Raw genomic sequence first — 27,134 nt, forward strand, 5'->3', positions numbered from 1 at the left:
GTCAGGAGTACCAGCAGTGGGCGTGCTTGGAGCTCTACCTGACGCTTCCTGAGGAGCAGGGAGGCTGTGGAGGAGACATGAAGAACCTCTGTTCGAACTTGCTCAATGCCATCATGGACCAGCAGTTGAGGTGATTTTAATACTCTGTCGCGTGTCCTGTGATTCAGCTTTGTTGAAGATTTTTGTTTTGATTCCACAGTTTGTCTTTAGATCTGTCAGTAGAGGCAGAGCTTTTTAAAGTGTGTGCGTTCAAAGGACGGCACGTTGTAAGAGAAGTATTACAAAACAGTCAAGGTCAAAATCTGGATTCTTTTGGAGTCATAAAAAGTCAGAACATTGCAACATATGATGATTATGTATGACACATGTATGACACTCATATAAATGCATAGAAAGATGTTCATAGAGCTTTGAAAAAGATGCTCAGAACGTACCGGAGAATCATAAGATTTTATTTAGCATCTGAGTAATTGAGTGGCAGACAGATGGTTTACATCCATGATTACACTGCAAACAGAAACGTTTAGTAGCAAATTTGACTTGTGTGGAATGTTACTAACTGGCTAAAATATCAACAAATAAGACTACTTAAAACCGCTCAAGCTCAAATAACTCATCACATACTGAAGAAACCCCAAGTTATGCCACCTGTAGAGAGTGACTATAATCCAAGTAACAGGTCCATTATTAACTGATCAAAATGTATAGTTATGATATTTTTGTCATATTTAAAGCTTAAAATGTGATCAAATATAGGATATGTTTTAAATTTCTGAGACACAGATCAGTAGGGGCGGCAGGGCCTTAGATGGCAGAGTTGTTGTCTTCCAAATGAAGGATCATTGGTTCAGTCCCCAGCCCCTTTATGTGTCATTGGGCAAGGCACTGGACCCCTACCCGCTACTTTTTCCCAGGCTTTGAGCACCGCGGCTTATAATACGGTGCGGCTAATATATGCTTTTTTTTCTTTTGTTTTCATGCCGCCAAAAACATTTTGCACCGTAACATTAGACCAATAAAATTAAGGAATAGTTCACAGTGGTCCAATGAAGTGGTACGATAAATCAAACACACTTACACTACTAAATTTTTGTAAATCGGTCATTTGTACTCACTCTCAACATGGAAAACAAACGAAGAAATGCGTATGATGCAGCTTTTAAATTGAAGGCAATCAATGACTTTTCCTAGTAGGCTACTGTCTTTTTTTTACCAGCTGTGTTACAGGCACTGTTCGAAAAAAAAAAAAAAGATATTTACTTTGTATTTGTGCGTTACCGATATGTGTTTAAGTTAAAACCAGCCGTGTTACATGCACTGTTCGGTAAAAAAACCTTTTGCAGTATGTATTTGTTTCTGTTACCATATGCATTTAATTAAAAGTTTAAAAATCCTCACGTGTAACATCTTTCTGTGTAAATATCTCATATTACTATGTGGCCACCCGCGGCCACCCGCAGTGCGGCCTATACAAGTACAAAATGGATTTTCTTTTTAAAATGAGAAGGTGCGGCTTATATTCAGGTGCGCTCTATAGTCCGGAATTGACGGTAATTTAAAGGCTGTTATTTACAATAAATGGAACTGACTCTACACCTGCCCGAGAAACTGTTTACAATACATTATATATATTTAATATATGTGTTCATAGTATTAGATGTTCACTAAAAATCTGATCAATCTTTGAGTAGAATGACTTGGTATGTGTTTTTTGGGGGGGCATATTTGTAATGTCTCAACGTGAATAGTAACAATCATGTAAATGTTGAAAAAGCTGTGAAAATACACAAAAGCACCTGATTACAGCAGTGAAATGAATGAATAATCCATTAATTGTCAGTTCCACCTGTACTGAAAACATAACTGCTTTGTATTTGATGTCAACAGTGACACGAGTCTAGAAAAGCTAAACTGTGAGGTGGGAGTGTCGGAGACGGGAACCTGTTGGCCAGACATCCTGTCCAGATTACAGGTGCGTACACTGTTTGCTATCTGCTGTGTATGCGTACACTTTAGAGTCAAAAGAGTGTGACCAGTTACAGACGAAGGGAAGAATGTTGAGGAAAGAAAACAGTCAAGTTTTCATGTGTTTGATGTGGAAGAAATGAGGAGGATTTTCTGTAATGGTTCTATCATATGGGTCAGGCTTTTGGTTAAACTTATACTGTATATCCAAATGCGTTAAAATGCTCAACTGGAGAGAGGAATTCCTCCATCTCCTATGGGGCTGGGCTTTGGTGGGTCTGAGTTGGTTTGGTGGCACACTGAACAGACTGCTGATTAGGTAGGTGGTCATGCAACATGAGTATTCCAGTGTTGATGTTTAAGCTATCAATCTGTCAATCCTTTCCGTGTCCGGGCCGGGTGAGGTTTCCCGTGTTGTGTCAAATTAAACCGCAGGCTCCACTCATGGTGGTGCCCTTCCGTCAATTCCTTTAAGTTTCAGCTTTGCTCAGGTCTTTATAGGTTAACTAGTAAATAAGGCTGTAAAATAACAAATTATTACTGAGAAGTAGTTTATCATCATTCATAAAGAGCCGTGTGTGTGTGTGTGTGTGTGTGTGTGTGTGTGTAGGAGCTTGTATATGAGATGGAACTAACTAAACTCTCAGGTGGCTGTGGAAACAAAGCTGATCTGTGTGACTTCCTGTTTGAAGTGGTGTCTCAGAGATGCTCCTCCACAGTGACCTCGTCCTCATCGAGCATCAGCACCAAACTCAGCCTGCAGCACACAATACACACATGGAACAGGTACTCTATTCACACAAATAAATCATGCAGATTGTCTTTACAGGCCAATGTGCTACAAGGGTTGATCTCTAAAAGTTGTTAAAACAATCCTTTTGGCAGAGTGCTGCTGGCTCTTCCAGCTGCCTTGTTCATCAGAGTAAAGGCTGAAGGAGGGAGGACGACTCTGGACTGCAGCAGGCTGGTAGAACATGTCAACCATCATCAGGTGAACTGCTCAGTTAATTTTCTTTCCCGACATGGTTTCAGGTGGTTGGAGGAAGAGACTTCATATTGTTCTCTTTATTCTCTGTCGTCATTCCTTTTGTTCATCATCAGAGGAAGGCGTGCTCTCCATCCGGCTTGCTGCCCTGCCACATAACTGCACACTTTTTGAAAGTGAGAACCATTCTCTTAACTAATCTAATATCCTTCCAAGAAGTTGCAGAGTTCTCTTAAAAATATGTAAAGTTTAAGTCTGTTTATGTTGCTTCTGTTTTAGGGTCTGTTATGTGCCAGTGTGCAGTGTGGACGTCCAGGAGAGGAAGTCAACAAAGTCTGGTCTCAGATGAGTGTCCGCTGTCCTCTGCTGTTGGTCTCCACAGTGGTACGATCTGCCCTCCGTACAGCTCAAATTAATCTTTTCATATCAATTTAATATCTGCAGACATTTGCTAAAAGGTTTGCTTACGAGGGCTGCTTAAAAGCACTTTTGGTTTCATGATTTTAACAGCTTGTAAACAGTCTTTTATCAATGTATTGAAAAAAAAAAAAAGGCTGCTGTATCAGCCATGTACCTTTTGTTAAACAGATTGGTCACCAGTGTGTTTTTCTGTCATCTCTGTAATTTGTGTGGATTTGTGTGTAATTTGGAGCTATACATGATACCTTTTTATTGTTTTTTTTTTTAATCAAGCAAATCTTTATTTATACTAGTTGACTTTTTATATTCCCTTTCTTTTAATGTAACTCATAACACTGCTACATTTAATTAGATGACATATTATTATATGCATTTATTTTTCTTTCTTTCAATAAGTGTATATGTAGCATTACCTGGAGATTAACATCAGCATGAATTTAAAACATGGAAACCGGCTCCAATATGCATTTACTCTGCTTTAGAAAAAGATGTGTGCCTTTACTAATTCTAAAGTTGACACTCTGAAGTGATTCCTGCTACAAGATCTATTATCTGTGATATTAAATGTTTAAACGGTGATGAAGACCTGAAAAAAGCTGTGTGAGATTGATTAAATAAACTCAGATCTCTTTGTTTGTGTATGTAGCACTGGTGGCGGCATCTGTCGCCACTACTGTTGTCTCTGTGGCGTCGTCTGCGTGATGGAGAGTGTCTACCAGAGCAGCTGCAGCTCCTCTCAGACTGTCAGCACTGGGCCTGCAGGTAAAACCACATCCTCACCCATTACCCATTTACACCTGAGATTAAAAGCTGGCCTAAATCCAGGTTAGTTAGAGAAGGGTTAATAGAAACTTGCAAATTTGCTCATTTATGGCGCCCATTTAAGAATAACAAATGTCAACCAAACGGCTTTAGAGAAACTGAATGAGTTGTTGAATGTACACTGCCAGTCAAAGGTACCGATAGACCAAATTATTCAAGAGTTCATTTCTGTTATTGTCTACAGTGTGGAAACACAAATCTGTGGAAATGCAGCAAAAAAACCCTCTCCCAGTTTTTATTTCTCATGTTTGAATGTAACCGATCACCCATAACATTAAATCCACTTCACCTAAATGTGGATTTTGTTGGTTTGATCTCCTAAATGTTACCAGATAAAGCATTTTTCCATTCCTACTTAAGATTAATTTATTTGTAGTGATTCAATTCTCAAACTGTGAATATGCAAGTACAAATACCTGTTTATTGTACTTGTTTCCTTACCATGGCATTTGGTGAAATCATATTAAATGACATTTTCTTTGGTATTAAAAAAGTCCTGAACACGACAGGAACTCTGTGTTCTAATTTTGTCTGGCGTGCAGTTTGGAGAAAGGTCAGGCACTACGGACCCCTCCAGCTGCAGCTCTCCTGTTGGCGGCCAGCCTGCATCGTGCCTGGCGAGGCTGCGAGGGAAACAAGCAGAGCTTCACTGCTGCACTGAATTCACTGCAACCAGAGAGAGATGTCAAGTACAAACAGGTGAGGCTTTAAAACCTGATCCTTCCGCAGTTGTGTGGGCCGATTGAACCATATTAATCGGCCACATTAAAAGGAAGGATTTTTTTTGACGAGCAAAAGTCTCAAATTTCTTAACTTGTTGAGGCATCATCAGTTAGTTAGAACCTGTTAGATCAAGAACTGTCTGTAGCTAACAAATCCACTATCATGATGATGGCTAGCAGCTTTTGGATTTTTATTTTCATAGCAAAAACTCTGATTTTATTTCTTATTTAAAAGCAAGTTACACATTTGGCAGTTTTACAAACTGTCACATTTTTGACCTTTCAGACAATTGACTGATTGATAAATGATCAGTTATTGAGGCCATATCCCGGATGCAGTTATTCAGCAACTAACTTTGTTAGGATTTTATATCACACTGATTTATTCTCCTTGTGCAGCAAAATGTTTCCTTTCTAGATATATTTCAAACCAAATCATTTATTAGACTAAGATGAGCGTATATTGCACAAGACCAGAACTAATAGAATGATAAAAACGCCTGTATACTGGGTGTATTGTAGGCCTCTGTGATTGTCCACCTCAGGTCTTCATTAGTGCTCCTGCACGCCAATATTTAACTTTTCCAAATTGTGTGCATTTACCTGCTGCCTCATTTCTGCTTACAGGTGCTTGTTTTTCTGCTCTTCCTGTGTGTGAACGACTACCTGTCAGCACTCTTGTGTCCCCAGGTAACCGACTGCCATCGGATCATGTTCAGGTTTAGGTTAGAAAGCCTGAGAGTGGAAAAAAACATCTTTACAGTTAATGTATTGAGTGTAAAAAACACAAAAGCTGCATAGAGGGCTACTGATGTCTACACATTCCCTCCTGGACTCCGAATGTCAGTCCATGAGGGAATTCTAATTCTTTATTGCTTACAGTTTATCATTATAAGTGGTGTTTCAATTAAATTTACAGAGCTGTACATCTTATTTCAGTGTATTTCTCCATTAATTGCATTGTAACGCAAATGGCCATAATTGTGTCATGAAATTCACTTTCATATCTGTTCTTTAAATTGAAGCCCACAGTCTGGAGCTACAGACTCAACCAGGCCAGCTGGCTTTTTTTATTGTTTGATTTTTAAAGTTACTCTAAGCTTATCGTGGCTCTGTGCTGTAATTTAATCTGAGAATGACTACATGAGGGTGATGCTGATCTCATCTAACTTTTGGTAAGGAAGTGAATAATCACGTTTCCCAAAGCATCAAACTATGACTTAATTTCACAAAAAATAACAGATTTAGGAAATCTTCATTGACATTGAATAGTTTTGACAGACTTAAGAAGAAAAAAAGGCACACAAGCTACTATGCAGAATAATACAAAACGATCAAGTCTTAAGGGCCTAAGCACATAAACAGGCCACTTATGCAACTATGTCCGTTATGTCTTCATAAGAACTTGACAAACACATAATCGGTCTCAGATACGCAGCCATGGATGTCGTTCCACCAGACATGTGGTCTCTTCGCACGATAATGTGTATAAATAGCAAGCTGATTTTGGCACTTTTCACGTGTCATTTAAGTTTAAGCTATAACTACGTCTTTTCATGAGAGAGCTGGTTGTAAAGACCACTAGTGGTCGCTAAAGTAAACCCATAAGCATGCAATGCATTTAAAATGTGTATTCATATCCTAAAAATCCCTACCATATACTTTAATATTCTTGATTTCATTAAATCATTGGAATTTGATGAAAATCGGTCCTTAAAAGGCATCCCACAGCTATCAATTGAGAGAGCCACACGTGCTGCAATCCACATAACAAACACTTGGTAGCTCTGTTCCCTAAATGACGACAATTTTGTGCTTCAGTTCTGTGCCATCAAAGTTAGTAGAGGTGCTGTTCTGAACGTTTAAAGCAGGTTCAGCAACAAGTCAATTTTGATTAAGCAAAAGAATATAACTCAAACTTGATGGTGTTTTTGGTATTTCACTCTAGTCTGGTTTAAGGGATGCAGATACTTCTTTTTATCTGATTATCCATGAGGTCCAGTGTCATTTTTGCCTTGCAGCTGGTGAGTTGTTACAGACCGAATTAAGACATTTATTTTGTTGTTCCAGAAAATAGGTTTTACACATTACATAAACATGTATTTTTTGTCTAGTTCTCCATGTAAAGTATACTTGGATCTCATGAAAGGTACAATATAATTTTTTGTTATAATTTGATTGTAATAATTTTTAACTGAAGTATTGCTTCATCCTAAATTAGCCATATTGTTCCATGTGTTCATATTAAGACAGAAACCGGTTTTGCTTGCTGTAATTCATCCTTTTGTTAATTCTATCCATTGAATACTGCTTATATGTTAGGAGCTAAATCCACAGCACTTGTTTTTCTGCCAAACTGGGAAACTGAAAGGTTTCCCAGTTTTTTTTTTTTTTTTTTTTTTTTAAAGTCCCTGTATGGTCATCTGAACATTATTTCAAGACGGGGAACTTTCCCTTTTCAACTTTGGAAAATCACAAAAAAATAGAATAAATAATAAGAAAATGCATATAAAAAGAACAATAATGTAAACTGAATTTGGTCAGTTTAAGATAAAAGTGGAAGTAGGAAGATCATAAAAGGTGTGATGTATACTTTTAAATAAACTTGTTTTTTGTTTGTATGGATTTACTGCTTGGTTCTGAAGGAGAAGAGTCGTGAAAATGCCAAAGATTTGTTCACAGCACTCCTGACCGGGTTGGCGAACTCAGCTGATTGGCTGCTCATCTTCAGATCAAATGGTACAGAGTTAATCTACAGCTCAACAACATCTAATGTTACATGTCTTGTCTATTGCTAAAGTCGTGTGCTCGATCTGTTTTTTCACCAACTCTAGAACAAGGTGTTTACCAACCAGTGACTATGGTAACATCGGATGAGCGTACACGATTAATGCTGTGGGCCTTCTGTAGGTAAGTCTTTCCAGAAGTGTTTGTTGCGTTACTAAGATCTGGGATAGTTGTTTTATAAAAAAAAAAAAAATCTAAACAAAACCTAAAACATTTCCCTTTCTGCCTCGCATGCCTTTTTTCTGACACTTCCACTTTTCTTCACTTTTATGTAATGTTTTTCAGTAGAGATGGATACATTTCTTGTTTCAACTTTTCTATAGTCAATATAACTACTGCTGTGTGTTTGAGCATGAACAGATGAGGCATATCTAGACTTTTTGTTGGCATTTTAAGCTGAAGCGCTTCTTATTTTGTACCATCAAAATGACTTTAGAAGCTTCAACAGTGGTCTATCCAAATAGTCAAGTCAAGTCTTTTATTGACAGATACACAGAACAACAGAGTCGGACTGGGTACTGAAATTCTTAGGACAGGACATCGTACAGCAGCAACCATAACAAGACATAACATGTCATAAGTACTCTGTGAATAGTGAAGATTTAAGATTAAGATAATTTATTTGTCATGCATACACATGAAATTTGTCCTCCGCTTTTAACCCATCCAGGTTGGTACCTGTTCACACACACACACACACACACACACACACGGTACGGTGCTTGCTCAAGGGCACCTTTGCCGTGACAAGGAGCTGGACGGACACCCCTCCAGCTGTCAGTTCCACCGAGAGTGGGAATTGAACCTGACTCTAACCACTGAGCCACGGCCGCCCTTTAACACATCTCCACTAAAAGACCATGAATCAGACAGTTTTATAAAGAAATAAATGATTCTCTGAACATCTCTCCAACATTTTTCTGGGAAATTGGGAAAGCAATATTAAGGGGCAAAATCATTTCAAATACTGAATGTATTCACAAATTCCTTAATTCTGATACTCTACCACATTGAACACAGGAAAAGTTAAATTTCCACAAATCTCACTCTTCACCAGATGAATTCTTCTGGGCTTTGCACAAACATAGTATGCATACGTACATAAAAAACATACATACATAATTTAGGTACATAGTAACATACTGTACATACGTAGAAACATACATTCATACTTGCGTACATGGAAGCATACATACATATATACATTTATTGATGCATACAAACGTAACATTTATTGACGCATACAAACATACATTTATTGACACATACAAACATACATTTATTGACACATACAAACATACATTTATTGACGCATACGAACATACATTTATTGACACTTACAAACATGTATACAAACATACATTTATTGACGCATACGAACATACATTTATTGACACTTACAAACATGTATACAAACATACATTTATTGACGCATACAAACATGCATACATACGTACATTTATTGACACATACAAACATATTTATTGACGCATACAAACATACATACATTTATTGACACATACAAACATACATTTATTGACGCATACGAACATACATTTATTGACACTTACAAACATGTATACAAACATACATTTATTGACGCATACGAACATACATTTATTGACACTTACAAACATGTATACAAACATACATTTATTGACGCATACGAACATACATTTATTGACACTTACAAACATGTATACAAACATACATTTATTGACGCATACAAACATGCATACATACGTACATTTATTGACACATACAAACATATTTATTGACGCATACAAACATACATTTATTGACGCATACGAACATACATTTATTGACACTTACAAACATGTATACAAACATACATTTATTGACGCATACGAACATACATTTATTGACACTTACAAACATGTATACAAACATACATTTATTGACGCATACGAACATACATTTATTGACACTTACAAACATGTATACAAACATACATTTATTGACGCATACAAACATGCATACATACGTACATTTATTGACACATACAAACATATTTATTGACGCATACAAACATACATACATTTATTGACACATACAAACATACATTTATTGACGCATACGAACATACATTTATTGACACTTACAAACATGTATACAAACATACATTTATTGACGCATACGAACATACATTTATTGACACTTACAAACATGTATACAAACATACATTTATTGACGCATACAAACATGCATACATACGTACATTTATTGACACATACAAACATATTTATTGACGCATACAAACATACATTTATTGACGCATACGAACATACATTTATTGACACTTACAAACATGTATACAAACATACATTTATTGACGCATACGAACATACATTTATTGACACTTACAAACATGTATACAAACATACATTTATTGACGCATACAAACATGCATACATACGTACATTTATTGACACATACAAACATATTTATTGACGCATACAAACATACATACATTTATTGACACATACAAACATACATTTATTGACGCATACGAACATACATTTATTGACACTTACAAACATGTATACAAACATACATTTATTGACGCATACGAACATACATTTATTGACACTTACAAACATGTATACAAACATACATTTATTGACGCATACAAACATGCATACATACGTACATTTATTGACACATACAAACATATTTATTGACACATACAAACATACATTTGACGCAAACAAACATGCATTTATTGACCAATGCAAACATGCACACACACATACATTTATTGACACATACTAACATACATTTATTGACGCATACAAACATACTACGACACATGCTCGTGTCAATTAATGCGTGTTAATGACACACATAGACACATATACGCACATACATAGGTTAAAACATTCTTTCAAGGTACCGTCAGCTTATTTGTTTTTAATCTCCTTGTGGCTTATAAATTGTGAAAATTCTCGATGTGTGTATGTGTTCAGCTTGCTGCCGCAGCAGAGTGCAGAGCTGCTTCAGAGGGCTGTACGTTGTACAGGGTTCCTCCATACTGCTGTCGTCTGCTACATTTCTGTGCTGCAGCTCTTCTTGGAAGGACACACTCCTACACCAACCACAGAGCTGTCTGAGAAGCGGGTGAATATGTGTTCTGCCTCTATGTGTCTATAAAGACGAATGAAAACAAAACAAAGACTATAACTCTGAGGAATTAATCTGTGTTGCCAGATGGAGCCCTCCCAGATCATGAGCCACACCAAACAGTTTCTTCTAAGTTTGATCTCACAGATGTCTCCAACTGCACTCACCTCCAGTCAGCTCAGACAGGTAAACAGCCCACATGAACATCTGCTTTTCCACTTATCCTGTTTACACACCTCTTACTCACTGCCTTCACTCTTTCTTGTCTGGCTTCTTTGCTGGTGGATCCAGCTGGAGTCCCAGTGTGCTGACCTGGACCCGGAGTTGGCTGCAGCTCTCTCGGTACATCTCGACCTTCACAGTCTGAGCCCTGAGATGGACTTCCTCTGACCTACTGAGCTGTCTAACACTGACAGTACAGGACTGCACAAAAATAAAAAGCATCGATTCATCCAACTACACATTACGTGCCCAGATTTTAAATGAGGAGGCCAATGCTTTGCTTTGTAAAAAAAAAAGTTTACATTTTATTTACAATTCTTTTTGTACACAATACACTTTTTTAAACATACATGTACACTTGAAGCCCTTCCCTTACAACAACACAGAGGGAAAAAAAAAAAAAACTCAACAAAAAAGAGTCAGAACTGTAATAACTTGATAAACAGTTTGTAACTTTGTAAAACTAAACTGCATCTTCTTGGAAATCATTCAACAACTCTCTGCAGCACATACAAGTGCTTTACATGTATGAGGCAACATAAATATTGAATGAAATGTTGGTATGTGTCTGCAACTGTGCGTAACGGCTCTAATTAATTTTAGAACCATGTATATTAGAAGTACGGTGCCTCTGATAGCTCCATCTTAAAATCTAATTTTGTAAAGCAAAAGCTGGAAATTGTCAAGTGTCAACCAAGAACGACAAAGTTCTTACAAATTGCAGTATTAACAAACTGGATTTTTTTTTTTTGAACAAGCAGAAAAACAGATTGTTAGTGTCCCAAGAAAGTATTCTTGTTGTATTCTGTGGATGTTTTCTTAAGTTTGATGCGTTTGCTTGTTTTATTAAACTGTGGCGTGTATGAGCTCTCCAGGCTGCCCGTACAGTCATCTTTATATCAGATCTGTAAAGGAAGGCAATTGACCAGTTTATGGTTGCCGTTTGTATTTTCAGATACAGATTTCTTTTTTTTTATTTCTTTAAAGGATAAGACCGGTTTTTTGACATTGGGCCCTTGATTTCACATTATAACATGATGTTCTACTCACCCCTGCTTGTTGTTGAACATTTGGAGCTGTTCCGAAGATATTCGAGAGGCGTCTGGCTGCTCTCTTGAGATATTCGGCCATGAAACGGTTTCCTATGGGCAAGCTTATACAGGCACAAACTATGCTGTTTATAATTTATTAATTACTGTACATTAGCACTGATAACGTGGAGGTGCGTCGCTTACTTAAAAAAATCCGGGTTACTGTAATTTTGATTTTTTTGTCGTAAAGTGGGTGTTACTGACGTCCTCGTCGTGCTACTGCCACAGACAGCCCACAGACCTGCTGCCTATTTATTCATTCGGCTAAAATTCAAAATTAGTAACCCGGATTTTTTTAAGTAAGCGACGCACCTCCACGTTATCAGTGCTAGTGTACAGTAATTAATAAATTATAAACAGCATAGTTTGTGCCTGTATAAGCTTGCCCATAGGAAACCGTTTCATGGCCGAATATCTCAAGAGAGCAGCCAGACGCCTCGCGAATATCTTCGGAACAGCTCCAAATGACCAACAACAAGCAGGGGTGAGTAGAACATCATGTTATAATGTGAAATCAAGGGCCCAATGTCAAAAAAACGGTCTTATCCTTTAACAGCAGCAATATTTGTAGCTTTTAGGTAATATATTAATAATTTTTTTGTTTTCCTACAATAAAAATACCTCCTGAAAGTATTTGACGTTGAACAGACCATATGCTGGTCTATTAAACATCAAATGAAAGAACCAACAAAGCGCAAGCAGTACAAATCTGCCACATCTCAGTTTCCTGCAGAACATTTAAAAGACAAATATGCATGAACAGCCCTAATTTTTATGTTGTTTTGGTTTAGATTTTTATAAAACCTAATTCCTCCCCTGATGTATCTATAACTGCTTACGTAGTGTTGATTGTGCTGTAGTCAAATCAAATGAAATCTTAAGGTTTCCAGTTTACGTGCTCAAGAGAACATCTGTTTAAAATCTCTACTTTAGGTATCTGACATCGAATACAGTTTAACTGTGGTTCATCTTAGAAAGGCCCCCCTCAGTTCACAGTCTGGTAACGAAATACCTCTCATGTTCATTCTAAGATTCTTGATGCCTTCATTTGGCAGCATCGTGTTGCACTGCAGAGTTTGTGAGCCAAAGTCTGCTGAAGCCTTCAGTGAAACGGTAAAATAGATTAATCTTGGAATGAAAGTTGGTTTGTGGTAACTTCAAAGAACTGGTAATATGATGGACAATATCTAACAACAGACTGGTTACTTTCCACTAAATATTGTGCCATGTTGGCGTTTTTTTGTGTGAGACACTGGACAGGATCCTGCCCTCCAGTTTATGCACTTCTGCAGCAAACCTGCATCTGGACTCCCTGTCGTCATCTGTCCTGGTCTTGCTGAACCACCTCTCCTGTCAGTGTGATGGTGTGCAGGTCTGTGTAGTGCTGCTGCTGCTGGCTGCTCCCTCTCTGAGTCTCGGCCTGAATCAGCGGGTGGACCATGGACATGTGGACGTTCAGGTTGTGAGCTTTTTCAAAACGTTTCCTGCACATCAGGCACTCAAACTCCAGGTCCGCCTCGGCCTTGTGTTTGGTCATGTGGTACTTTAGTGACGCTCGCTGGCGACACTGGAATCCACACACCTCGCATCTGAGGGACAAAAATAAAACCAGTAGCATTAACGGTGCGTCTCCTCTCTTTGCTTCTTATTTTCAACACACTTTAATTTTATTAAGTTAAAAAAGGAAATATATCAATTTACATTACTTGCATTATGATTATGATACGAATAAACTTGTGTATATAATGTTATATTGCAGATAAATAACTGCAATAATTTAATGAAGAATTCATCAGGACTTACTGGAGTGGCTTTGCCCCTGAATGTCTCATCTGGTGAACCGACAGGTGCTTCCTCTGTTTGAAGGTTTGGCCACACTGGTCACAGATGTAGTTCCTCTCCTCTGGAAACAGAGACGTAAACTTAAAAACAAGACCGAATGAACACTAGCAAACCTACATCTACTAATGTTTTTACTTTGCTTTTGATTCAAGTGTGGTGATATCTGTTCAACATGCATCCACATTGAGGAGAAACTGAAGACTCACTTTTCAAAGCCTTTTAACCATTTCAGTAAGGAAAATATTTAAAAAAAGAAATAAAGAACAAGTTCTTTTATCAGATGAAAACAAATATGTTAAAGGATAAGACCGGTTTTTTGACATCGGGCCCTTGATTTCACATTATAACATGATGTTCTACTCACCCCTGCTTGTTGTTGGTCATTTGGAGCTGTTCCGAAGATATTCGAGAGGCGTCTGGCTGCTCTCTTGAGATATTCGGCCATGAAACGGTTTCCTATGGGCAAGTTTATACAGGCACAAACTATGCTGTTTATAATTTATTAATTACTGTACACTAGCACTGATAACGTGGAGGTGCGTCGCTTACTTAAAAAAATCCGGGTTACTGTAATTTTGAATTTTTGTCGTAAAGTGGGTGTTACTGACGTCCTCTCGTGCTACTGCCACAGACAGCCCACAGACCTGCTGCCTATTTATTCATTCGGCTAAAATTCAAAATTACAGTAACCCGGATTTTTTTAAGTAAGCGACGCACCTCCACGTTATCAGTGCTAGTGTACAGTAATTAATAAATTATAAAAAGCATAGTTTGTGCCTGTATAAACTTGCCCATAGGAAACCGTTTCATGGCCGAATATCTCAAGAGAGCAGCCAGACGCCTCGCGAATATCTTCGGAACAGCTCCAAATGACCAACAACAAGCAGGGGTGAGTAGAACATCATGTTATAATGTGAAATCAAGGGCCCAATGTCAAAAAAACGGTCTTATCCTTTAAACAGTACATGATGAGAGTTTAAAGGGGAAGTTCATTTATTTTATTTTTTTTAAACCTGGACTTTATTTCTGGCATAAAATATGTTCATCTACTCACTGATACAAGGTTTGGTGAAAGTTGGCGTTCTTCAGAAGATATTTAGATCACTGGAGATCGGCATATATAACGGGAGAGAACAGGGCAGAGACAATACAGCCTCTAAACTCCTTCTGCTAGTTTTGTGCAACATGGCAGGATATTTATCAGATTTTGACGACGTGGACGACAACTTTGAGTACGATGGACGTCCTTACCGGAGTGAATGAGCTGTGCTGCAGCGGCGCACGTTGATGATGAAGTCATCCCACTAGACGCCTGTGTAGACAGCTCCCATAAGCTCCCCGATAGCCCCGGATAACAACAACACGGCAGCTCTGAGCTAACTGTGCAATAGTTCAGTCATTCATTCGTCTTAAAGTATTGGTGAAATAAAGACAGATAATGCTTTATTTAGAGGCTGCATTGTCGATGCCCTGTTCACTCCTGTTATATGGATATACGCCGATCTCCAGTGATCTAAATATCATCCGAAGGACGTCGACTTTCACCAAACTGTTATCAGTGAGTAGATGAACGTATTTTATGCCAGAAATAATTTCAATTCAATTCAGTTTTTTTCAATTCAGCGCCAAATTACAACAAATGTCATCTCAAGGCACTGAAATAATAAAGTCCAATTCAAGCCGATTGGAGTTCAATTCATTGTAATCATAATTAATTTAAAAATAATCCAATTCATTCATAGAGCCAATTAAAAAAAAAAATTCCGAACTAAGGACACCAAAAGATTGCACCGAAACTTGTCTTCAGTCCAATAAGGTCCAGGTTTAAAAAAAAAAAAAAACTTCTCTTTTAAAGGTCTCATTGTACTTTTACACCATTAAAGAGCAGAAGTGGTAACTGTTGTATTAAGGATGGTGTTTTTAAGCTGCTGCTGATGGTGACTAACTACTTCTGCAACTGGACAATCCTGATCAACATTCAACATTCAGAGATTTCAGTTTTCAGCTACTTTTGCCAAAAAATTGATACTTTTGAAAATGTAAACAGTATGGTTTGTGGAAACTATCCCAGCCACACTGAACACCTGAGAAATCAGCAGGTTACCCAGCTGTGTCATTTAATATGTAACCATTCAACTTATAAACAAACCATACATTAACTGAACTATCTGATAAAACCATCATTGTGATACTACAGTAGTTATCAAAAATCACCACGGTCATGCTTTGTGAAAATAACCCAGAGGGAGGCATGAGGGCAGGCCGACAACCCTGTGCAGGCCTCACCGGTGTGGATGAGCTTCACGTGTCGCTGCAGGTAGCGGTCGATCATGAACACCTTGTTGCAGCCAGGATGAGGGCAGGGTCGCTCCCTCACCTCCTCGTGATGCTCTTTGATGTGCTTCTAAAAAGTCGCCCCACAGGAAGAAGAAAACCAGTCATTTGCACAGACTGAGGGGCAACATATCATACTTTCAGCACCTGCATGAGCTCATATTTGTACCGTTTTTTTTCTTTTCTTTTTTGCAAGATGCAACACAATACAGAACAATATAACAAAAAGAAACATAACATTAATACAAAACTAAGCAATAAATAATAAGAAAGTGTCAAGTGACAGGACTGATAAGAAACATTAGTTTAGCAGAGTTGTTATGGTCCATGTTGTCAGCTCGAGCAAAAGATAAAAGGTGATTGTGGACTAAGGAGGGGTAGAAGGGGTGGGGAACATTGTATAAATAGATCAATCAGTTCATGAACTAAAGATTATTTAAATAATTCTAATAAAAACAACATTATCAATACCACAAAGCACAGACTATTAATACTGTTTGGAATGTTCATAGTAATGTAAATTACACTAATTAACAATCGAGTATTATTCATTTTAAATGGGACAAATGTGCAATAATTTTCAGTTAAATGCATTTCAGTTAACGTTCATTTGCTTGAGCTTCACAGACCGAGTCAAAGTTCAGTGGGCCTCATGCAAGAACATTTTCGTATTTTTATTCTAAATTTCTCTTACTTTTTTCGTAAGGTCTCGTACGAACACGCCACGTCAGATTCAACAAGCGCTCTTAACTTCGGAAAAAGTGTGTAAACTACCTGCGTAAATGATGAATCACACTCGTGCGTATCTAAGTGCACGTGCACAAGGATAGTAGATTTGCATACTCCACGCCCAAAATGATACCATATTAGGCTGTGCTTCCTCTGTCCTGTGCCAGGAAGTGTTGAGTGTTGAGTCATGAGAATGGCATCAAGGTGCAAATAGAACAACTTTAGGGGCTCTGAGATTGAAGTTCTGCTTTCAGAGATCCAAAAAGGAAAATCTGTCATTTTTAGCAGTGTCAGCAGTGGAATTACGGGACCTGCTAAAGCGAAGAAATGGGAAGCAATTACGAGTGCTGTTAATACCATGTCACCGAAATAAAAAAATAAATGGGTTGATATGAAAATGGCTTTAAAAAAAACTCTCGCCATGGCCAGGTGCTCGATGACAGCAACTAAAGCCGTGCAATCAGTTGTTGCCTCATCATGATGGCACTTTGATGGGGTGGTCCATGAGGGGGGTCTTCTGGCACCACACCTTCTGGTCTGCCTGGGCTGGTTCAGGTGGAGACCCTCGTTCATGGCAATATTGCGCCATGAACGAGGTATCGAGACACACCCACCTGGCCTTCAGTTCAGTGCGCTCCACGACAGCACGGGTGCTTTGATGCGTATATGTGTCTCGTGCTCCAATTATGATTGGCAGTCCAGCCACGGCATGAAAGTCCCTCTTAATTTGTACTTGTTGGACAGCGGTGTATATACACGGAATCTGTATACCACGAGTGATACACTGATGAGAGTTTTGATGACCAAGGGGAGCGCACGACTCACAGAGGACTGGGACACCCCCGATCTGTCTCCAATCTCCCTCTGAAAGGTTCCAGTGGCCAAAAATCCAAGGGTGGTGAGGACCTGGACGTATGGTGGAATTGGGTTTGATCGGCGTGTTTTTCTCTGGAGTTGTAGCTCTAGCAAGCTGCATATTAGCAGCAGCACAGTCCTTGGGAATCTTAATCGCGATGTCAGCCATTCGTCTGTCTCCACACGGTCTCTTCCAAGAGCCTGACGCACTATGGCATCCAAAAGTATCAAGACAGCCGCTGCGCTTCCCGTTACAGATTCAAATGAACCTTCAATTACTGCACAATTTAAGTCAAACAAAATAATGTCAGCATAATTATGGGGTACAATGTATATATTTATTTATGTTTTCTTCAAAGTAATTAAATATACACTCCATTAGTCAAGCAAACTTGATTTGAATAACGGCGGACTATTTTACGAAACTCCTACGACAGGTCTGGATCACTCGTAAATTCTGTTCGTACCTGAAAGAAAACGTAAAATACAAAAAGATTGGTGAATGCGCAAATTGTCTTAAATCACTCGTACGGACGATTTAAGAACAAATCTGTGCGTACGAACGGTTCTTGCATGAGGCCCATTGTCTTCTAAATATTACTGATTATTACATGTCTGACATGTTAAAAACTATATATACATGATGCGATAGCAGATTTGAGGCTAAATGGAATGAAAGAGTGTCTGAGGGTGGTGAGCAGCTGACTCCTTTCACTTTGTTTTTGATGTTTAAGGGTCCATTTAAAGGAGGAGCTTTGCTGCTGCGGTATTTGGCAACTTTAGTGTGAAAGCAAGTAGAATGTTAAATATTATGATATAGAAGAAGGAAACTATTATTCTATACTATAGAAGTGGCTTTTAATAACAGTGAAAGGGTAAATCCTGACCTTCAAACCGTCAGGAGCTCTGTAGACTGCTGTACAGCCCTGATATGGACACTTGTAGATGTTGGGAAGCTCCTCCCTTAAAAAAAAGGCCGCAGTGGTTAGTTAATCTTTGTTAAACAACATTACTCAAATTTGCTGAGGGAGGTTGTGTATTTAAAGAAAAGCTGGAGTCATGGTATGAAAATTAGCATACAGTACACACCCTTTAGGTTTGAACTTGTTCTTCCAGCCTGGTTTGGGTCCAGGTTTCTTTCTGACTTTGGGCTCGTCTGGGGACTTTGGGCTTTGTCTTCTCTTGTTGGGGACATTCACCCTGCGAGCTCTGGGAGGAACAGGAGAGGGTCAGCTCAGGACAGCAACTTAGCAGCCATTCTAAAATCATTTCTGCTGCAAGTGAGGAGGCATTTACATCACCCAGCAGTTACTGCAGACTATTACGTCACTTCACATCTGCTACTGTGCTCTGATGTTTCGTCTGCACGTTCAAGGATAACTCAGTTTGTGTTCATGTATAATGCCAACACAGTAAGTTTGTGTAAGACTGAGTGACAAATCCACCAGCCACATATAGGATCCAGGTGCTAAAACAAATGCACCCTCATGCTGAAGCAGGCAGGCGGAGCGTAACGACTGCAGGAGCCGACTTCATGGAGTCAAAACCAGAGATCTCTGGACACAACAGACTAACTGACGTGCAGGTCTGCACTGAGGCGGTTTAAAAGCCTAGAGATGGGCTTCATGGGTGGTGCCATCTTTGTTGGTTGAAGACCAGACTATAAAGTCAATACGAAACTATTAAAAAAAACAAAAACAAACATTTTCTCACAGGAAAAAAATAACAATTGGTATCATGATGCCAGTTAGAACATCTATCAAGAAAAAGCCAAAATTGCAGTAAGCAAAAAACCTGGTAAAAAAAAAAAAAAATAATATTAAAAGCAAAAAAAATGTTAAAAAAGTGTGCATCACTAGAGTTCAATGGTTAATGGACTGCTGCCCCCGAGTGGCTTGACCTCATTTTTAACCGGGCATGTCTCCAACACACCTCTGTTTAGTCCTGAAACCTACTTATTGATGTTTTGCTTTTCAGAATAATCACAAGCATCCTGATCAAAAGGAGTGAATTAAGCTCATGACTTCATGATGATCTAACTGCCCCCCCATCCCCTCAGAAATCATCAGAATTCTATCAGCTAACAAAAGTGCAAACTAAACACAGCTCTGAACATTTTGGTCCTGATCAGCTCAGGACCAAAATGTTGATTTTACACTCAAGTTTAATCAAATTAAAATCAAATCCAGATGTGGTGTTATCCTGTTAAACACCGTTTTGTGATATAGACTCCATCCTTCCATCATCACTGCCTGGGTTATACCATGCTGAGAGAAGAAGGGGTACCAGTAAGTTTACTCCATCCTTTATTTTACCACCACATTCCTCTCCGGAGGAAACCTTTTCTGCCCACCTCTTGTCGGAGTACGGCTCAAACAGCTCTTCGTCTGAAGGGCCTCCTTTTCTGCTCCCCTCAAACTCATCCTCAGAGACGACCCTGAACATACACAGTTACAGCAAATCATCAGTCTCATTTCAAACATGTGCCGAGAGGCATCAAAATCTTCAATGGCTGAGGTAAATTTTGTCGTTTTTCAGACCAAAGAAAGACTAAACGCGATGAGCAGTGCTGAAATATAATTCATTGTGAGGCATGTTACCTTTATTTAATTTTTTTTTTTCCACTTGATAAAATGGTAACGGTGTCACTCTGATTTGAGTCACTGACTTTTAAATAACCAGACTATTGATTACCTGAGAAAATAATCTAAAAGTGAATACTTAAAAGATAGTTAAAGACTGTGCTTAAACATCAATGCATCTGCAATATCAGTCTTATAACAAATCTTATAGCATATTTTCCTGTCTGGCATACTTTAATTTGAGTTCAAATTTGAGTTTTAGGTTCAAATCTGAATGCTGAAATCTGAATACTTCTACTGCTTCTTTTGGATATCATTACAGCTCTATTCACATAACAGATCTGAATCTCTTCACCATTAATGACCCCGAACAGTGTGCAGGGCTCTAGAGTGCGAACTATTTTCTCAATGGTGCGACCAAAAAAAATCTGAGGTCGCACCGGTGCAACCACCCGTTCGAGAGAAAAAAAAGTCTACGCAACTCTGACAGTCTCCCTGTGGTTCAACAACAGACACACATTAGACCCATATCGTGGTCTAAACCAATCAGAGATAGTGAAGGGCGGCGTGTACGTTTGAACACGCGCATGCTGTAGTCAGACAGAAAGGTGATGAACCTAGGCACGTCAGATAAACAGTGGACTTTATAAACTTTTTTGTTAGGTTAAGGCCTGATTCGTCTAAAAATAACCACAACCAAAGCTCTGACACAGAGCCATCAACCTCCCACGTTATGTCATGCCCTGGTCCGGAGCTAGCATCAGATAATGAGCCACATACGATCGACTCCGAGCCAGAACCAACTGAAATTAAAAAGGGTAAAGTGTATACATTTCGAAGAGAGTGGGTTGACCAGTTTCCCTGACGAAGATACAGTAAAGCCGTTAATATAATGCACTGCATTTACTGTAAAGAGTGTGGGAAGTCCATGGCTGGCAATAGTGCATTTGTGACTGGTTCTAATACATTTTTAATTGAAACGCTGAAAACGCACAACGCATCTATGAAACACATTACCTGCCGCAATAAGTGCACTGCTCAAGTGTCCCCTCTCCCCACTGCCTTGAATTACAGGAGTCATCGCACATACATTGAAAAAAAAAAAGACATCTGTGCTAATTGTGAACAGTGAGTACATGGCATTCCTGATCGTTCAGGAATGCGTCATTGTGTACGGCCGTATCTTGAGGAGAGGAAGACTGGTGAATATACTGATATATTATATAATATACTCCTGTAGTTGGGTTTTTTATATACATATATATATATATATATATATATATATATATATATATATATATATGGCCATCCGAGGGGCATGTGACTGCAATGGAGGATAGTCCATAAGACATTGAGCCATGAGATGTTCAGTTTGAAGCCCTTAAAACACTTGCAATTTTAATTTAGATTTTCTTTTTATTTCATTTATCTTGAGAAGTTTTAAGTTTAAATTTCAGGTCAGTGAAGCACTTTAAGCACCAACACTTTTTCAGTAAGTTTCAGTAAGTAGTTAGTAAGTTAAGTTCAGTAAGTTTGTAGAATTGTGCTTTAAATAAAGAACTTTATTTTGACCAGATTGCTAGTTAATCATATACAAGCCTATATGGACAGCGATTTAAAAAAAAAAAAAAAAAAAAAAAAAATGAGCCTGTAAAACTGCAGTGCTAAATGCAATGCGGTTGAAAATTTGGGTGCACTTAACTTTTGTGCTGGTGCACCCAAGAAAAAAAGTTAGCCGCAACAGTGCAACCAGTGCAAAAAGTTAGTCTAGAGCCCTGGTGTGACTAACCTATCAGAAAGATCGCTGTCAGCTGTCCTGTCCTCTGGGCGGGCCGGAGCTGGAGACATCGCCTCCTCATGACCTGTAAATTCTAGGAACGGAGGAGATACCTCAGCCATGTGAATAAACGACATGTCACAAGCCAATAAATACTATTCATCATCTTTATATTTGTCTGCATTTTTTCGGTCTGGCTGCATCCTCTCTGCATATAAATCGATATCCCACCAAGGAGTGTCCTCTTTGTATTGTTTGTTTCACTTTTCAGTTGTGGAACAAGAACGCAGTGTTTCACCAGTCCCACACCATCTTTCAAACATCGAGTCAATGCTCAAACATGAAAGAGGTGGTTTAACTCCTTAATTAATCAACCTACAACACGTGTTCACCTACAGTAAATAAGAGGTTCAGCTGAAAGCAGCTTTCCACGACACTAGAGATAAAAAAATGATGTCAATTTGACCAAAACCAGACCTGTAAAACACACGTAAACATGTTAGTCTGATCAAAGCAAGTTGCTCAAAACTTGATGATGTGGTTGTGGTTAATCATTCTGCATGCATACGCTCAACTAGACTCAAATGGGTAGATTTGCTTTGAAAATGCTCTAAATTTCAACCTTTGGAGCACTGATATTGATATTGTTTCCGTGCATGGGTATTAGGACAAGGACCCAGTTAGTGGTCCAGTTAAATGGACAAATCGGACTTAACTGTAGGGTGACTCAACTGTACATGTAACCGTATTGTCAGTCAGTCTGAATGTGTAAATTCTGCAGCTCATGCTGCTCACACCCTCTGAGAATCTACTGAGGTGTAAAGATTCTCACCTTCACTGCTGCCGGTCCAGTACTCCAGCGCCGAGTTCTGCGTCTGTGCTGTGACTGCTGGCAGACTGCTCTGAACCAGTGTGCTTATACTTCCTGCTGAGCTCCTTCCATTCCCACTAAGCTGCTCTTCTTCATCCTCATCCTCCCGTTCCTCCTCCTCTGACAGAGCTCTATCACCATTCCCACTACTTAACCCTCTACTGCCGGTGGTCAACGTGTTGCCTGGGGTGGAAGAGGTGGTGCACTGAGTGTCCATGATGTATCTATGACCATCCACGCAGCTCCACACAGCCTTAATGGAGCCCCAGCACTGGCCCTCCAACACCTCTTTCAGGTTGGGGCAGGAGCGGCAAGCCTCTCCATGGTGATGTGCCCAAGACACCAGGCGGTGGAGGCACTTAGGGTCTGAGGTAAAGGCTGACGGAACTAAAATAAAACAGGAAAAAAAACGGTCATTAAAAAAAAACAAAAAAAAAAACTAACAGTTCATTTCTGTGAACAAAAACAAAGAAAAAAACAAGTTTAGTTACTTCTGGAACTGTGGTTTACTGGGGACTCTGGACACTTTGCATTCTTCCTGAAAAAGAAACAAAAGTTGTTCATATTTCTACATTTTCTGCAGTTGATACTGACTTTTCAGAAGACTTTTTTCTTTCACTTACCGGCTTTTGAGGTTCTCCTTCCCGACAGGTGGAAGGTTGACTCTCTGCAGAAACCTGATCAGGATGCTGTGGCATTTGTAGAACTTGGCGTGGCATTTTTTGCAGATAAACTCAGAAAGCCGCGGGTCGCGGTCCAGTTGGACGCCGACCAAGCGCTGAAAGTCTGTGTGGAACAAAGGCGGCGACTGGGTCGCAGCGTCCGACTCGTCAACAACCTCCAGGGATTCCTGAGGCCACTTGTTAAATGCGTGCCGCAGGCTGCGTGGGGAGAACTTTCCATGACAGAGCCGACAGACGGCAGTCGACAGTCTACCTGCTGGAAGACAAGGCAATCTTTGAGTTTATGTAGGTCATCTTTACTTCAGCTTCTGGGGTCTTTTCAGTACTGTATGCGAAACAGATACTTTTATTTGATACCTGGAGACTTGGAAAACAAATTTAAAGAAACTAAATATAACTTATTATTATGCTAAAAGTAATTAAAAAGATCTAAAAATCCAAATGACTTTCACTGTTTTGATTTTTAGTATCATGTGGTGTTAACGACAATAAAAACAGCTCGAAACAGGGGCCAAAATAGAAACAATATTACAAAACAATATTTTTGTTGCCTGTGAACAACAGTACACCTTGAGTGAGAAAAGAAACACTGTAGGCTTAAAGTGTTAAAATAAATGTTAATTTAAGTTCAGTAATTTTGAGTCTCACTTTATCCAAAATAACAACAACATAGTATAATTTTATATGGAACAACAACTCCACTGCTCACTAATAAAATCAATCAGTCCTTGAAAGTAACATATCAGTTGACCACTAATTCAAATCCTTCATAAGATCAAATACCTTTAAGTTACAGTTTTAATACCCGATTCATCCAAAGTATGACAGGTATCAACGGATAATAAATGACAAATGAAAAAAGAATTAATTTGGAATTTCAACCAATATTTAATGGTTCACTTTAAAATGCTGCATAGTTGACGATTAAAATTTATATTGCTGCTTTTTTAAAGTCTAAAACAATTTCTGTGTTTTTTTGTCAGACATCAGCTTTGGCTTTTATAAGCAAAGCCTTTATAGTAAGAATTCTTATGCAATTACAAATACATGCGAAAAATTTTGTATAATTTTGCAACTTCTTTCCCCTGGAAGGTTTTCTGCTCCACTGTAATATCACAGTTAACATTTTCAAACCTGTATTGCTGGACAATTTTCTTTTGGTTTCCTGTGGAGATTTTTAATCCAGCTCAACAGAAAAATCTTCAGAAGATCGCAGAGTTAGGTAATGTACAAAGGAAGCAGTTAATTTTCCTGTGAGCTACTCGCACGACGATATGGATATGCTCGCAAGGTTTTGATATCAGTACAAAAACAGTGGTCAAGGAGCTCCATCAGCTATTCCCAAAATGCTGTAAACAAAACACAGCAATTTCCACAGACTTCTAAGTCACCCACCTGAAGATCTGGATTTGCACTGAGGAGGTTTTTGTGTGTCATCTGCTACCATCGCACTGAGGTCTGAGTTTACAGCCTTGTCCGTTCCTGCGTTGCTATGACAGAAATTGTCTGTTGTTGCAGGGACAGTCTTCCGGGTTCTCCCTCTATTCCCAGACAGCCTCTTCTCCTCACTGGTGTCCTCTGTCGGCTGCACCCTGCCGGCCTGTCGTGAAATGTCCATTGTCTTTGGACGTCTACTTTTCTTTTTCATAGTTTATTGTTTGGTTGGACTGTAAGCAGACGGTCTTGTAAATGGAGCCCTGCTCCCTGTAAAAAAAATAATCATAGAAAGAAAAAAAGAATAACAACACAGGTTACTGAGTTTGACACAATAATACCTTTAACCAATTCTTCTTCTGACAGTTAGCTGATCAAATTTTTATGGCATATAAAGTTTCAACAACATCAATGCCAAAAAGGTTGCGACGCCTTGTAAAACGTAAATAAACACAGAATGCAAAGATTTTCAAATCTCATAGACCAATGTTTTAGTCACAATAGAACATAAAAAACATCAAATTTTGAACGTGGGACATTTGACAATTTCATAAAAAATGATGAGCTTATCTCAAATTTGATGTGAGTAACATGTCTTAAAAAAGCTGGAATAAGGGCAACAAAAGGCTGGAAAAGTAATGGGTACTAGGAAGTAAGACCAGAGGAACATGCTGTTACTAATTCGGTTAACTGGCAACAGATAAGTAACATGAATGTGTACTCACAAAGAGACTCAGACGTGAAGATTGGCAGAGGCACAGTAATTTGCAAATACAATATCTATAAATTGTGGAGCAGTTTCACAATAATATTCCTTCATCTACAGTAGAAAATATCACTGAAAGATTCAAAGAATCTAGAGACATTCTGTGCACAAGAAACAGAGCTGAAAATCGATATCGAATGCCTGCAGTACTGCGGTAAAAACAGCTATGATTTTGACCTGGAAATCACTGCATGGGCTCAAGAACAATTCCAGAAATCATGGTCTATGAACACAGCTCACTGTGCCTTCAACAAATGCAGGTTAAAGCTTCATGATCAAGAAATACTGCGTCTTCTCTGGGCCACAGCTCATTTAAAATGGACTGAGGCAAAGAGGAACCAAATTTGAGAAAACTTTGTAGGAAAAGAAAGTATTACGTTAAACGACGAGAGTTCAAATCATGTTTTCAATTACGTTCTAATTGTTTATGAATTTTCTTGGAATTATTTCAAAACTACTTAGAGAATACTGATCACTTATGAGCCCCATACACAAACAGGAACTTAAACATAATAAAAAATAGAATGCGTTAGATTAAAAAACCCTGCCCAGTTTATGCTTATAAAAGACCAGTATTCCCATCATTATCCTATTATCCTATTTCTAAAAACAAACACACACAAACGATAGGGGTAGTTTCACATCATGGCAGATTGAATTTTTCCAGTGTTAAATACAACAAATTCTCGCTAGCTTGTTAGCCGGTTAGCTTAAGTGAGATTGCTACGTTTGCTAAACAATGAGTGAAAATACTGAACATTTACGTTCAAATCTGTCCAGTAGTCAAGCAGAGCTTACCGTGAATGTGTACAAATTTTAACACGCGGAAAAAATGTTGTTTTTAACATCTGTGACGAGTTTCATTGGTCAGTAAAACAAATTCTGGCTGCAACGCCAATCCCTGTTGTAAACATTGGAACCCGGAAGTATTACCAGTTGGAAATACGGAAGGAAATGTTTCACAGCGCCATCTGCCGACCATGGCAAGGTCCCGTTTTTTTCGCTTCCTCCTTCAATCTCCATGCCATGTCTTATGGGAACAACAACAATAATAATGTCGTATATTATTATGTCAAGTAAGTTATTATATTATCAAGTTTGGAAAT

At 38.7% G+C, this 27,134-nt stretch overlaps 2 protein-coding genes across 3 annotated transcripts in view; one reads left to right on the top strand and one right to left on the bottom strand.

Annotated features, from left to right (window-relative positions):
• fanca (FA complementation group A) overlaps positions 1 to 12,043 on the top strand; it is a 42,694-nt gene extending 30,651 nt beyond the window's left edge. Inside the window, exons 29-42 of the mRNA XM_075469322.1 lie at positions 2 to 130; positions 1,888 to 1,972; positions 2,576 to 2,751; positions 2,851 to 2,956; positions 3,067 to 3,126; positions 3,230 to 3,334; positions 4,017 to 4,132; positions 4,735 to 4,891; positions 5,542 to 5,604; positions 7,560 to 7,653; positions 7,749 to 7,824; positions 10,689 to 10,839; positions 10,930 to 11,028; positions 11,134 to 12,043. Coding sequence (XP_075325437.1) covers positions 2 to 130; positions 1,888 to 1,972; positions 2,576 to 2,751; positions 2,851 to 2,956; positions 3,067 to 3,126; positions 3,230 to 3,334; positions 4,017 to 4,132; positions 4,735 to 4,891; positions 5,542 to 5,604; positions 7,560 to 7,653; positions 7,749 to 7,824; positions 10,689 to 10,839; positions 10,930 to 11,028; positions 11,134 to 11,232 — 1,516 coding nt within the window. The 3' untranslated portion in view covers positions 11,233 to 12,043. The remainder of the gene's footprint in view (position 1; positions 131 to 1,887; positions 1,973 to 2,575; positions 2,752 to 2,850; positions 2,957 to 3,066; positions 3,127 to 3,229; positions 3,335 to 4,016; positions 4,133 to 4,734; positions 4,892 to 5,541; positions 5,605 to 7,559; positions 7,654 to 7,748; positions 7,825 to 10,688; positions 10,840 to 10,929; positions 11,029 to 11,133) is intronic.
• A 659-nt stretch (positions 12,044 to 12,702) lies between these two features.
• znf276 (zinc finger protein 276) lies at positions 12,703 to 26,935 on the bottom strand. Of its 2 annotated transcripts, none has more exons than XM_075469324.1 (12): positions 26,827 to 26,935; positions 25,224 to 25,532; positions 23,769 to 24,081; positions 23,637 to 23,683; positions 23,107 to 23,532; positions 22,287 to 22,368; positions 20,269 to 20,352; positions 19,005 to 19,124; positions 18,803 to 18,878; positions 16,284 to 16,401; positions 13,959 to 14,058; positions 12,703 to 13,744 (listed from the first exon to the last, which is right to left on the bottom strand). In XM_075469324.1, exons 2-12 carry the CDS (start codon positions 25,474 to 25,476, stop codon positions 13,474 to 13,476), a joined length of 1,890 nt encoding a protein of 629 aa, XP_075325439.1. In that variant the 5' UTR covers positions 25,477 to 25,532; positions 26,827 to 26,935; the 3' UTR covers positions 12,703 to 13,473. The 2 variants fall into 2 exon arrangements, with proteins under 2 accessions (XP_075325439.1, XP_075325438.1); XM_075469323.1 differs by having other exon boundaries at positions 23,769 to 24,084.
• Between the last annotated feature and the right edge of the window lie 199 nt (positions 26,936 to 27,134).

The sequence above is a fragment of the Odontesthes bonariensis genome, chromosome 7 (assembly GCF_027942865.1).
Source record: "Odontesthes bonariensis isolate fOdoBon6 chromosome 7, fOdoBon6.hap1, whole genome shotgun sequence".
In the NCBI taxonomy this organism is placed as follows: Eukaryota; Metazoa; Chordata; class Actinopteri; order Atheriniformes; family Atherinopsidae; genus Odontesthes; species Odontesthes bonariensis.